Genomic DNA, 14,112 nt, shown 5'->3' with positions numbered 1-14,112 from the left:
TTGATAAGAGCCGACGGTGTTGACAATAGCGCATTACATTGTGATATAAATAGAAGGATTGGCACAATAAAACCATGGACACTACAAGCCCAGGAGACAATGCAAATACTGCGATCCAGTACAAATGCACTTGAGCAAACCATGTTTGCATATCTATTTAAGAATGCATTATCCGGGAAATGTCTAGAAAATGCCTGATGACTGTCATGGAATACTCTTTTCTTGTTTAGATATTCTACTTCGAATCAACTGATATGCTACATAATTATATCCTTTCTACGCAAATGGAATGAAGCTATTATTGTATTCATGTGCTCTCTGATGGCCAGTGCAAAACCTGATTGCATGTCTATTTAATAGTCTTCTTCAATATTCATAAGGAGCATATCGACTGACTTAAGGTCTGCAACAAATGGTACAAAATCATTACATAAACTTTGCGGACATATTATAAAGACTATTTGTTTCAAAGAATGACATTTAATATGTTCACTGAAATGAATCGGCTTGTCACTGAAGTCTTCATTGCATTTAATAAACCTAAATATGTCTCTGCTTTATATTTTCATGATATGTATTGCGGTTCCATTTACAGACGCGAGTCGTAAATGTAAATATTTATGCGAAAAACTAAGTCGTGATACAAATCTTGAATGAAATACGCCACAAGTGGATTGCCACAATCCTTACCGCTTTTCAACAAAGTACTCGATCAATAAATTTGTGTTATAGATGACGACTCATGAATTATTCTCTATATTCAAAGACACCTAGGTCAGTTTCATACAATAGTTATGCTGTTTGACATTATATCAACTATATGTTTATCTCATGCAACTATTCCGTCGGTCCATAAGCATTCACTTGACGTGTAAAAAGTGAACAAAAAGCCTACTGTCCTTGATATTAATTGGACAAGTTGGTCTTGGTGTGGTATTTTCCTAACACACCATATATATCATGTGTGGCGATGATTAATTGACGCAGTTTTGTATTATTAGGCTCAGAATCAGATACCCAGGGGAGGCTTATCGTGTTATGCTGCTCGAGTTCCGGTTATTTCCTTACTAAAGCTTGCACGACTAATGCAAATACATTGCCATTGAAATACTTTCCAGTCTAAACAGACCAATCATCAGAAACGTATCGGACTGAAATAATGAACTTAGTTTGTCTCATTTATTCAAAGATATCGGTCAAACATGGTAGAATATATTTTTGTTCTAAAACACTATGTCTTTTAAAGTGATTAGTCTCGTTACACCATTATTAGTATAAATCAAATAAATTAGATCAACTGTACCCATATTATCAACGTCATAAGTCTTAGTATTAGACTGTATTAAAATTTAATGATTCTTAACTTCAAAAAATGTGGTTTACACAATAGACAATTTGTAGCAGATACAGCAATATCGAGCAATGATACTTCAGGGCAAATTATTATAATAAGTATGTATTGGCGAGCCTAATATTGTATATCCTAGACGAGTTAAACAAAAGGGTATTATTATCTTATCACAAAAAAGAAATCACAAACAGACCTACCTGCTTCACGAGAGCTAATGATAATCCGAATACAATAAACCGACACAGCGATGCCATTTTCCGCGCTACATGTTTTGCAGAAATCATCAAATGTAATACCGGGAATATTTTAAAGCAAAACATGTATCCTTTGTTTGTTGTTTGAATTCCACTTATATGTAGAGTGAATACTGAGATGGTATACAGTAAGAACCACAATGTAAGCTCTAGCCTTTTAAATGTTGACGTCACCCCCGGTAAGATGATATCATATTTTTGAAATCTGTTCATGATGTTCCTGCTAAAATACGTTTTAAGAACGGTTTTTTTTTGTTAAATAAGGAGGAGTATCACGAATTATTTTTCATGATTTAGATGGAAATGGAGTACTTTACTCAACTATATATTCATTATAAAAATAAATAAACGAATGACTTGCTAGAATTATACCAATTAAGCAATTATTGTTTCCAATGAAATTATTTAGAAACATGCGGAGCGATATTTTAAACCAGAAATAATGTTAAGCATGTGTTAAAATGCTATATAGCAATTTTCATTTCTATATCGCGAGATATCGATAATTGGCACAAAAAGAATGAAAAAAAAAGATTATTGGTAATTGTAAATATTAAAATACCTTGTCCTTCGATACAGTTATGTCAAGCGTGTAACATGAATTAAATTGAGTATTGTCTTATTAAAATACAAATGCCTTCAACCGTTGTTGTTTGATGTTGGCACTGTTGCATACACCACTTTGGATTGATGTCAAGCAGCAGTCAATACCTTTACTGTATTTTGTGCTTGGGACAAACCCATTCCACATCCACAATATATCTATATATCATATGCTTCTTTAAGATCTGAATATAATGTACTATATCCTATGATCGTTTTGGATTTGAATTTAACTTACTGATATAACCGTGTTGCACTTACCATAACGAGATGTTAAAGCGAAAAGTGAAATAAAATAAGGAAGCAGATAGAATGCATACGCTTTCATAATCGATTATCGTAAATGACAACTTGATATTTTTAAAGTATTTTGGCCAGACACATGTTTTGTAGCATTGTCATAAAACTAAATAAAATATGGAGTATAAAACTTGGGTATTGGCGTGTAATTTGGTAAAGAGTTATGCAATTTGTTACTATATTGATTGTGGTGCAACGAGCTATTAAATGGTTCATTTAAATGATCGGACACTGTTATCGGAAGAAACGATCCGGCTACCATTAGAAGAATCACCTATATTTGTTGACAAATCTCTTGGGTCTTGCATTCATCACAACAAAAAAATGCATTAAATGTAATATGAAGTGATTTATTACACACAGTACATAACCGTTAAATTAAAGAATTGCGCCATAAGCCATTTATACATATATATATTTCCAATATCGATATTGGAAAATGGTATGCATTTTTGTTGAAGAACATAGTCGGTCGACTGATATCCTTTTTTAGCATTTTCGTTGTTGTAACATCAATGTATGAAAAAAAAACTGGGCGTCGGTTTTACAAGGTATAGTCATTAACTCAAAAGTGTGGATGCGCTTAATTGTTTGTTCCTGCATGTGGTTGTAGCCTTTATCCTGAGTGACGAATTTTTTCTAGTTGTGTAATGTCTGGTGTCATGTAACGTGGCGGCTCTTGTTTGTTGTTCGAATTATCCTTTATAACCAATTCTGCTGTTTTGTTCTTAAGATGCATATTATGCTTCCGCAAAATCAATTTTTAAATGTGTATTCCTATTTATATATATATATATATATAAATAGAAACATACAAAGAAATCGAATTCAAATAAAAGGAGAAGGAGTATGGTTAAATGTTTTGTGAAAGCAATATTTGTTTTAGATCCTAGTACGTCAAACATGACCGCTCAATCGGATACATCAAGAAACATATCTTATATACCAGTTTACGAAGTACTCGGATACGATTCAATCACGATTTTGATAATTCCATTGTAACGGATTAAGGCCAATCGTTTCAATTATATTGAATTGTCCAAGTTAAAGCTGCGCTGAGATTAAATGTTGGTCTGTGATCTTTAAGTGCCTTAATAAGCGCCTATAGATGGAATAGGAAATTAAGGAAACAAACATTTGCCCAATATTAGAGCTATTTATCAAGTGATCACCTGCGTTACTCACAGTCGCTTATTGTTGAATGTGCGTACTAAATGTAGAGCGCATTTGTCAAAGTTAAATAAAGGAGTCAGGTCATTTGGATTGATTTGACACAGACCAGATGACAGGTGGTACACGGGGTTCCCAATCAGTCACACGAGTAAAAGTTGTATGATAAGATTCTGTCACGGACGCATTTCGACTACTTGGCTTGACTGATGTCGATTCAGCCCTTGCATTGCCTTAATATAGTTTAACAATGAATTTTCTACTACTGGGCATGTCCGTGTAGTTTTTTTTTATAATTGTGCCCATAGTTTCCGTTCCATCACTTTGTAAGTAAAAATTGCCTTGCTCAAATATATATTTATGTACAGTATACATTTATTACAAAGTCCTAACTTGAATACCGCTATGTTATGTAAATATTATACTAAGAATAAGGATATAATTATATCATTAAGAGTATAAAAATAGTAGTTAAATGCTATACTGGATGCGTTTAACCTCTTCAGTCGCACAAATACGACAAACGATCAGTTAAAGGAAACAAAAAGTATCAAGTACTAAGTATTTAATCGTTTAGGCTGCTCTTGTAGAATAAACCAAACTATTGCAAAGATATATTGTTGAATCGTTTTATTACCACATTTATTAAAGGTTTACTATATTATTTCACACAACATTGCCCAAGTTTCGATAACATCATAGGAAACACATTTCTGAAGGAACTTCTGAATCGTTTGACAAATATAGCATAGACAATTGGATTAATAATATGATTTAAGAAATATATACGGAAGAAAAACGAAAACAGCGTAAACTCACTTGGTGACATGTTGACAATCTTTCCAACTTTCAGAGTCAGTAAATTATGCGTAACATACGTAACTATAAAGACAATAGTCAATATAAACCAAATAATGGTCTTTGTTGGGAAATGTCTGGTTTTCTGTGATCTATCATTTCTTCTGCATATCTGTTCGATGCTCCCCGTATGGTTCGAGCCCCCATTCTGGAGTGTACGATTTCAAAGTGAATCGTTGTTCAATGGAAAGGGTACTGAATTGTAACTTTCATTAATTCTTATGTGTTTACGTTCGGTCTCCGGTGTTTCGTGAACAATTGTATTATGATTGTAAATTCCAGTGGTAAACACCGTTTCATGCGATGAATTTGTGCGTTGCATAGAAATCGCTTTCATTTGTTTCGCAGCTTCTTTCATAACAAATGTATACAACACTATATACGTCACTGAAATTCCGACCAGTAAAATGATGAATGTAAATTTGTAAATTGTCCTCCATATGGATTTCTCGTACTTTTCCTCCGTTTCACATAGATGTATGGTGGTGTTTCCTCCATGTATATTTGTCATATTTGTCGTTTTTATTCCACACATAATAGTTCCGGGTATAGCTAAAAGTATAGGGACAACACAAGCAACCGCTATCAAAATTCTTACTGCAATGGCTGGTGTCATTTGTTTCTTAAATGGCTGCACCACCTTTCTAAACCTATCTATCGAGATGACCAAGAGGGCGAGACATGAGGAAGATGCCCCAAACACGTTAAAGAAGCACTTCACTTTGCACGTTACCACGTCTCCAAACTCGAAGTATTTCCTCTGTTTCACCATCTCAGCGGGTATCAAAGTTACACTTATAACCATGTCTATCACAGCTAGGGTTAAAACGAACACTTTGAAATTATTCCTCTTGTAATCCCGACTCAAAGAGAACACGAGTAGAATTATAACATTACCGAAAAATCCGAAAACGGCAAAGAAGCCGAACGTTATTGTAAGCGGAAGTAATGCTCTTGCATATCGGTCGTTCAATTCTTCTAAGCTTTCTGTCTGATAATCTGTGTTATTGTTCATCTTCTCTCTCAGTCCTTGTCAAACTGTTATTACTCTTTCAGTGATTTTCTTAATGTGTTTCTGAACAATTTGTTTACGGATACTGTTTTATTTTCCTTTTCAAATGACTTTCCAAGGCTTAATGACACATTTTACACTTCACACAAACATAATATTTCCCACAAGTATATAAATCTTTCAGAATATAAATTATTCCCATTGTTTATATATTTTTCTCATGGCGCAAACTCAAATTTCTGTGCCTATACAATCAATTCATAAATGTATACATAAATTCTAATATTTCACAGCTGACAGCCTTCTTTGGATAAGCGATTAGACACCCGTTTCATCGGTTTTGTCTTGTTTATGTTAAATGTTCATATATTTGTCATGATCTATGTGAATAAAATCATAAAACTTTTTTATAGTCCATTGTTATTGTAGCATTTCAAATCCTTATACCAAGTACAATCATAAATTATGTAACTTGAATACTTTGAAACGACGTTTATGTGCGTTTTTTTCACTCATTGCATATGCTTCATTTATGAGCTTTAGATAACTGAAACAAAGTCTAGATTAATACCACAACTATGAAACCAGCAGTTGAAATAATTTTTAATGTTTTGTTTGTTTCAAATCTAATTTCTTCCAGCTTCAATCCTCTACAATCTTCATGAATGTCCACACACAACAATTGGAAAATCCTCTAGGCTTTATACTTTTCACTATCTGTCAACTTAACTATCGGCAGAAAAGCATGATGGAAAGCAACTCTATCAGGCTGGTAAGCAGGCGCGATGATCGAATATAATCGGATTATTGAGAATGGGCGCAGAACATCTTCTGTGAACGAATTTATTAACCATAAAACTAATACTTAGTGTGGAAAATCACTTCCAATATTATCCAATTCGATGATATACTGTCAATTGTCGAATATGTAATGTGTCCGATTATTCAACATCATTTTTGACGTCAATTGTTGAAACTCAATTTTGCCAATTATTTTCACTGACTTATTCACGTTTTCATTGTATTTTTTTACCTAATTCTATCTAAGTATATAAACATAACCGGCGTCTTGTATCTGCAATAACGTTTCTTAATTCCAAACTATCTGATTATGAAACCCGTCTACGAAAGAACGATGTATTCCTTAATCTAACTCTGCACAAAATAGAGAACATGTTATTTTTTCATTTAGAAAGTGACGCATACAAATGAGTTGATATTGGTATTATTCATTACGTAATGTGACGGTTCCGAGCAGTATGTTATTAAGTGAATTATCTTATTTTCGATTCCCATATTTGTTTCGGACAATTATGGACAGCTATTTGTTGCTTGTCTAGGAACCACATTTGTCCCGACGGATCACGCGCGTACTTGTGATATATGTTACAGTTATAATCGTCTGCCAATTTGGTATCCGAATTGTACTGGTATTGTATTGGTCTGGATATTTAATACAAAATGATGTATTGTAATAGAAATGCATGTGAAAAAATGTTAAACATACATTTGCTTATAACTCAGTAAACGAATTGCCCAACATTATAATCGTCTCAGACAGACAGTAAATATTCACTTATCTGATACTTTTTAATGAAAATGTGCTAAGGATCATTGAATGTGATGACTTACTGATTCAAAATAGGCATGTACTGATGAAGACATGCATAACGGACCCACGATATTGTCCTGGATGAAGTTAAGGCTTTGCATCCCTGCTAAATGGTAGTGCACACGTTGCAAGCGTAGTATACCAACTCGCACACGTTATCTTTATCGAGCGACAGTTAGCGTCAACTAAACTCAGGGCTTTAACCCTAGTATGTAAAGCCGACATTCGTGGTGATATTTTAAAAGTCCTGTAAAAAGTACAAATACAGATATTGTAGACCGAATACCATAATTATGATTTAAATTTGATTTAATTCGTAATGTTTGAAAAGCGTTGGTGCAAAGGGAGAGGTTTATTCAAAAAGCGTAAACAATACGTGTGGTTTGGTTACAATATATCTGATATATATATATATATATATATTACTATTATTGAAATATACAGTACTACACCTCGTGCATAAACTTAATTGTCGCTTGCGTTAAAAGCTCATTAATGATTCCTCAATATCTCCCTACCGCATACAAAGTTGAGTTCGGTATAACGTTTAAACTGGGCATGACGTCATGAAAACATAAACAATTATTACGTCACATGACCGGATATGAGGTCCCAATTAAAAAGAAAGTTGATTTCGTTACAAGTAAGAGTTTTTTTCTAGTAATTGATAGTATGCATTCTATTTATAAACATAATGAAATGATCGGATATATCTGTGGTTTCAAATTATTCCGGAAACAACATTTCTGCAATGCATGTAGCGCGGGAAATGGCCTTGTTTTTCCACTGGAAAAGCATGTGATATAATAACTCTTTCACTCGTCAAATGACGACTCTTGATAAATCCTATATCGCTTTGATAATACTTTAAAAATGACTTTCGAGTTTTTAGAACATCAAATCAGTGTGCATATATGATTCAGTTCGGCAAAACATCGTGATGATATGATGATTAGTCTTGGCTAATAAGGATAGTATAAAAAAGATATGCTATTGCTCTGTTGTAACATAGAGATGTTTATAATTGTACAGACGTTGTTGAGATCAGTCGAACGCTTGGTTATCGGTGCCGTAGCATTGGTCTGTTACATAGTGAAACTTGATTGTTAAATTGGCTTACGGCGGGCGGCGTCAAACTCGCATATGTAACTTCAGTTAGGAATGACATATCTTGAACAAAGGTTGTACATAGCAAAATATTAACGATACCTGTTATGGGATTGCGTTTGGGCCCCTAGTGTCAATGTCACTGTTACTAAGAAAAGTAAAACGGTTGAAACTGAATAACTTAGGTTAAGGTTGACATATCTTGACTAAACTTGGTATTTAGAAAGTGTTTATGGAGAATGCTCATGGGATTGCGTTTGAGACCCCTGGGGTCAAGGTCAAGTTCACGGTTACTAAAAATAGAAGATAGGTTGAAACTTAATCACTTTAGTAAGGTTTGACATATCCTGACCAAACCTCATATATAGGAAAAGTTAGTAAAGAAAATTCAGGGGGTCGCGTTTGGGGCCCCTAGGGTCAATGTTACTGTCAATTAAAAAAGAACAGTGGAAACGGAATATCTTAAATTAGATTTGCCATATTGTAATCAAACTTGGCCTAAAAGAAAGATTGTATCGATACCTTTTATGGGATTGCTTTCGGTGCCCTTTATGTCAAGGTCAATGTTACTTAAAACAGAAAAAGACTGTTGAAACTGATTATCTTAAATAACAGTTTATTTATTATATCTGGACTAAAATAAATAGAAAATGTTTTCTACAAAGTCAGATTTTAAGATATTCAAATCAATCTAGGGAAATGTTAAATTGACCTAAAGGTAGGTTCATCTAGCTTTTAAGTAGAACTTGTTAAAAAATTGTACTACAGTATGTTGTATGTGTTTCCTTATGTTGCGGTGCCCCTGCAGTGCAGACTATTTACAACATAATATAATTTGATTGGAAAAGTTTCAATAATTATTTGCTTAAATATGTAGCCAGTAGAACTTGTTGCCCTCTATAGTCTTTTAGTTGTCAGCTTTTCATCAAAACCGCATTATTCTAGGCGAGCACTGGAAACAAAACCATTTTTCTGCAGCCTTAGTGCAGAATGTCGACACAATAGTGGTTTCATCAGCTAGATAATTAAAAACACTGATATCAAACTTCAAAGTCTTCAAACTTACACATGTTTTTAAAGAGACTCATTCACGTTTTATGGAGTCGGGCATTTACAAATTTATGTTCAAGTGAGAAGTGGCAAGTTTCAATGAAAAACACGAGAAAATGTTATCTGTTCCACTAAAAATGTCCTGATTAATAATAAGATTTCACATGCAGCTTTTCGTATTCTTTTCATAATGATACTTAGTAAAATGAATTATTTTGAACAAAGTTTAAATATCTATCAAAATCTAAATATTTGTGAACAATTCCATTCAAAATCATTTTCATTGTCATGCACCAGCGATTGGTGATGGACTCAAATCACCGATGATAACTAAATATATTCATGTGCCCTGAAGAAGTTACATAATGATTGTTATAAGTTGATTAATCCTTCCCTTTAATATGTATTTCCATTCTTCTGCATGCTTCCTGTCTTCTGTGTATATCCTCTAACCATACTCGCATGTTCTTATACATACACACAACAAATCCGCTTAATTGCAACACTCACATCACTAGCCGAAGTTTTTCTGTTTATCATTAAAGACATGGTTTCGTCGCATAGCGTTTTTTCGTTTATGTTTGTTTTTGCAATCGACAAATACGTAAGCGGTAAGAATAACCACTACAGTCAATAATTTTCACTACAACAGGATTAAAAGTTCACATTATAACACGATCAGGTACACAATAGATCATTACTAAACAGGAGTATGTCTGAATTATTTGTAATTGTATGGTCATATATTTCAATTACCATTCGACATGTATATGATTTTCATTAGTTTGGTCAGAAAATGTTACGTTTAGTGCAAACGTGAGGTGTGACCCCTCCGTAGGATCTTTTTTAAAAATACAGCAATGAAAGAGCCATTTTTCAGCGTTCTTGCCAAGATGTTCTGTATACCTATATACTCAATATACTACACTTTCATTTGCCATTTGAGTGTGGGAGAGGTGACCCCTCCGGTAGGATATTTTTAATAATACAGCATTGAAAGAACCATTTTCCAGCTTTCTGATCGCCGACATTCAGTGTATTTACCATAACTCTAACTGCCCATAGAATAATACTTCTTGCCAAGATGTTCTGTATACCTATATACTCAATATACTACACTTTCATTTGCCATTTGAGTGTGGGAGAGGTGACCTCTCCGGTAAGATATTTCTAATAAATACAGCACTGAAAGAACCATTTTCCAGTTTTCTGATCGCCGACATTAAGTGTATTTACCATAACTCTAACTGCCCATAGAATAGTACTTCCTACCAAGATGTTCTGTATACCTATATACTCAATATACTACACTTTCATTTGCCATTTGAGTGTGGGAGAGGTGACCTCTCCGGTAGGATATTTTTAATAAATACAGCACTGAAAGAACCATTTTCCAGCTTTCTGATCGCCGACATTCAGTGAATTAACTTTAAATTTCACCAGTTCTTCAACTACGAATATAAGAGTTGAATATCGCCAAAACGTTCTTGAATGTGCCTAGATTCGCTTTTGTTAATATACAGCACTCCCACTTGGCAAAACTGCAATATATCAATTTCAGTACTATTTTTATCAATTAAAGCTTAATGCATATTGTGCAGGTTTACAATACATTTAATGCGGTGTCATTTCCAATACTGCGACACTCAAGCGATGTGTCAACGTAATGACGTTAATGGTTATTAAAACAGCCGATTTAATGCACATTTTGCAATAAAACAAATCACATTATATTTAATTCAACGTTATTGCACCTTATGCAAGTCTCAAGAGGGGTTTAAACAGAATATATCATTTCTCTCCTAGGACCTTATAATCATAAAATAGTGTAACACATTACATGATGGTGTTACAAATTACAAGCGACATACATTTCATAATATCTGTATTAATACTAACAAATATCTAGCTCAAGGTGTTTTGTTCCACTCCTTAAGTGTTTCTCTTACGTAAAATCATCTTCATTTAATCGCTGAAATATGTTTCTCACATACAATGACGCTTACCTAGTTTTACAGTTTGTTACGTCGTCGTACGAAAAGTCATTTAAGTTTTCATTTTCGGTTGTCGCATGGGATGGTTCAAAAAAGTGTTCTAGGATGCTATATATTTAATGCTACTGAACTTTTATGCCCCAGTACTTAATGTGACTTTCAAAACAATGTAAACGTACTTAGGATAAGATAAGATAAGAGAATATAATAGACTAAGCGCCCAGCAAAGAAAATCAGTAACCATGTGTCAGACGTGAACGACATGAATATGCTAATATAATTCATGTTTATATCAATCACATATATGTTATACATTACAAAATTGGACACACATATTAATGTGTATTTAATACTTTGTAAGATGGCAAAAAATGAAGTATTATAATCTTTTATCGCCGATAGTCGGCGCCCATTCTCAATTATCCCACTTTAATCGATCATCAGGCTCCAATTTCTCGAAACTTCTTAAGTATCTAATAACATGACTAAGCTCACTATTTGTTTCTATATTTCGAGCAATATATACTTCTTTAGGAGTTTTTAGACTTGATATAGGAATTATCTTTATGATAATCACGATAAACCATTTTTTATTTATCAAAATCAAATTTTAAGTATGTATTTTGACTAATTCGAATAAGCAACTTAAGCCTGTTAAGCTTAAGAAGTTTTGAGAAATTGGGGCCAGCGCTTTCACTAATTTGCTTTACACAATGCTTTGTTACCTATAGTTCAGTTGACAGATACAGAAAAATATAATGCTTACAGGATTAACAAAGTGTTATTTGTTAACATTTATTAATTTTGTAGAAGAAAATAGGTTTGAATATTTGTTCAATTACTTTCAACTTCAGAAGTTATAGTGATGTAATGACTCTAGATTTTGTTTTAATAATCTAACACACATAAATATAGAAATATGGACTGCATGACAAAAACACACACTGAAATGTAGATTCAAAAAATCATGTAACATAATTTATGATAGCATTCGATATATGGATTTAAAATGCTACAATAGCGATGGAGTATTAATATCATTGAAAATTATACTCAACAATAAATGTCATGTACATATATCTAAGGTTTATTATTTTATTTTCATGAATCGTGACAGAAAAGATTAACATTTCAGTTGAACGAGATTAAACCGATGAAAATAATACCATTCAACTTACACTGCGGTTTGTATAAGGTGTCTAATTTCCACAAGAAGACGGGACGAATTGTCGGTTTAAGGAAGGAAATGATATTATATTTCAGCTATATCCTCAAACCTTCCGATAATACATGTTTAAAATGTGTTTTAACGTTTTTAAATGAAATATTTACAGTTTAAACTGAACATCAGCTGTGGGTATATTTAAATTGATGTATACATTAGTTAAATATCATATATGCACTGGACTTCGTGTTGGCAACATCGTAAATAGATACACAATGATAATAATTCATATCCATAATAATTTATGTACTTGTGTGTAGTAAAAGGGGCGTTATTTGGCTTGGGCGAATGAATTCGAAAAACCGTCAATCTCCAACAATTTGTTCAGAAACACATCGCTGGAAGAGGAATAGCAGTTTGACAAGGACTGAGAGAGAAAATGAACAATACCATGGATAATAAGACAGAGAGCTTGGACGAATTGAACGACCGATATGCAAGCGAATTACTTCCGCTTACAATAACGTTTGGCATCTTTGCTGTATTTGGATTTTTCGGAAACCTTATAATTCTAATCGTGTTTTCGTTGAGTCGTGATTACAAGAGAAATAATTTCAAAGTGTTCGTCCTGACACTAGCTGTGATAGATCTGGTGATATGTGGAACTTTGATACCCGCTGAGATGGTGAAACAGAGGAAATACTTTGAGTTTGGGGACGTTGTAACGTGCAAAGTGAAGTGTTTTTTCAACGTGTTTGGGGCATCTTCCTCGTGTCTCACTCTCTTGGTCATTTCAATAGATAGGTTTAGAAAGGTGGTGCAGCCATTCAAGAAACAAATGTCTTCAGCTAATGCAGTACGTATTTTGATAGCGGTTGCTTGTGTATTTCCTATACTTTTAGCTATACCTGGAACTATTATGTGTGGAATAAAAACAACAAATATGACAAATATACATGGAGGAAACACCACCATACATATATGTGAAACAGAAGAAAAATACGAGAAATCCATATGGAGAACGGTCTACAAATTTACATTCATCATATTACTGGTCGGAATTTCAGTGACGTATGTAGTGTTGTATACATTTGTGATGAGAGAAGCTGCTAAACAAATGAAAAAGATTTCAATGCAAGGCAAACATTCATCGCATGAAACGGTGTTTACCACTGGAATTTACTATCAAAACACTATAGCCAATGAAACACCGGTGAGTAACATAGTCAAAAGTGACAATACAGGAAGTTACATGTCAGTATCCACTACAATAAACAACGGTTCACTTTCAAACGGCTCGCTGGAGAATCTGGATTTGAAGCATAGGGAGAGCATTGAACAGATCTGCAAAATAAATGATAGACCACATAATTCCAAGCATTTTCCTACAAAGACCATTATTTGGTTTATATTAACTATTGTGTTTATTGTTACGTATATTGCGCATACTATACTGACTTTGAACGTTGGAAAGATTGTAAATATGTCACCAAGTGAATTTACGTTGTTTTCGTTTTTCTTTCGTATATATTTCTTAAATCATGTTATTAATCCACTTGTTTATGCTATATTTGTCAAACGATTCAGAAGTTCTTGTAGAAATGTGTTCCCTATGCTGTTATCAAAACTGAGGTAA

At 33.5% G+C, this 14,112-nt stretch overlaps 2 protein-coding genes across 2 annotated transcripts; one reads left to right on the top strand and one right to left on the bottom strand.

Moving 5' to 3' along the window:
- Positions 1–4,339: 4,339 nt before the first annotated feature.
- On the bottom strand, positions 4,340–5,551 carry LOC128223470 (lysophosphatidic acid receptor 4-like). The gene is given in 1 exon segment (XM_052932750.1): positions 4,340–5,551. A coding segment is annotated over 1 exon segment (1,212 nt).
- Positions 5,552–12,657: 7,106 nt separating this feature from the next.
- LOC128222721 (alpha-2A adrenergic receptor-like) lies at positions 12,658–14,112 on the top strand. Its single transcript, XM_052931815.1, has one exon. It carries the CDS (start codon positions 12,916–12,918, stop codon positions 14,110–14,112), a length of 1,197 nt encoding a protein of 398 aa, XP_052787775.1. The 5' UTR covers positions 12,658–12,915.

This window comes from Mya arenaria, chromosome 17 (genome assembly GCF_026914265.1).
Source record: "Mya arenaria isolate MELC-2E11 chromosome 17, ASM2691426v1".
NCBI classification, from domain to species: Eukaryota; Metazoa; Mollusca; class Bivalvia; order Myida; family Myidae; genus Mya; species Mya arenaria.
The sequence above is the reverse complement of the archived record's forward strand: the minus strand, read 5'-3'. Positions and strand labels throughout refer to the sequence as shown.

Excerpts from the sequence above, each read along its gene's own strand:
- LOC128222721 (XM_052931815.1), top strand. The coding sequence starts at position 12,916 with ATGAACAATACCATGGATAATAAGACAGAGAGCTTGGACGAATTGAAC.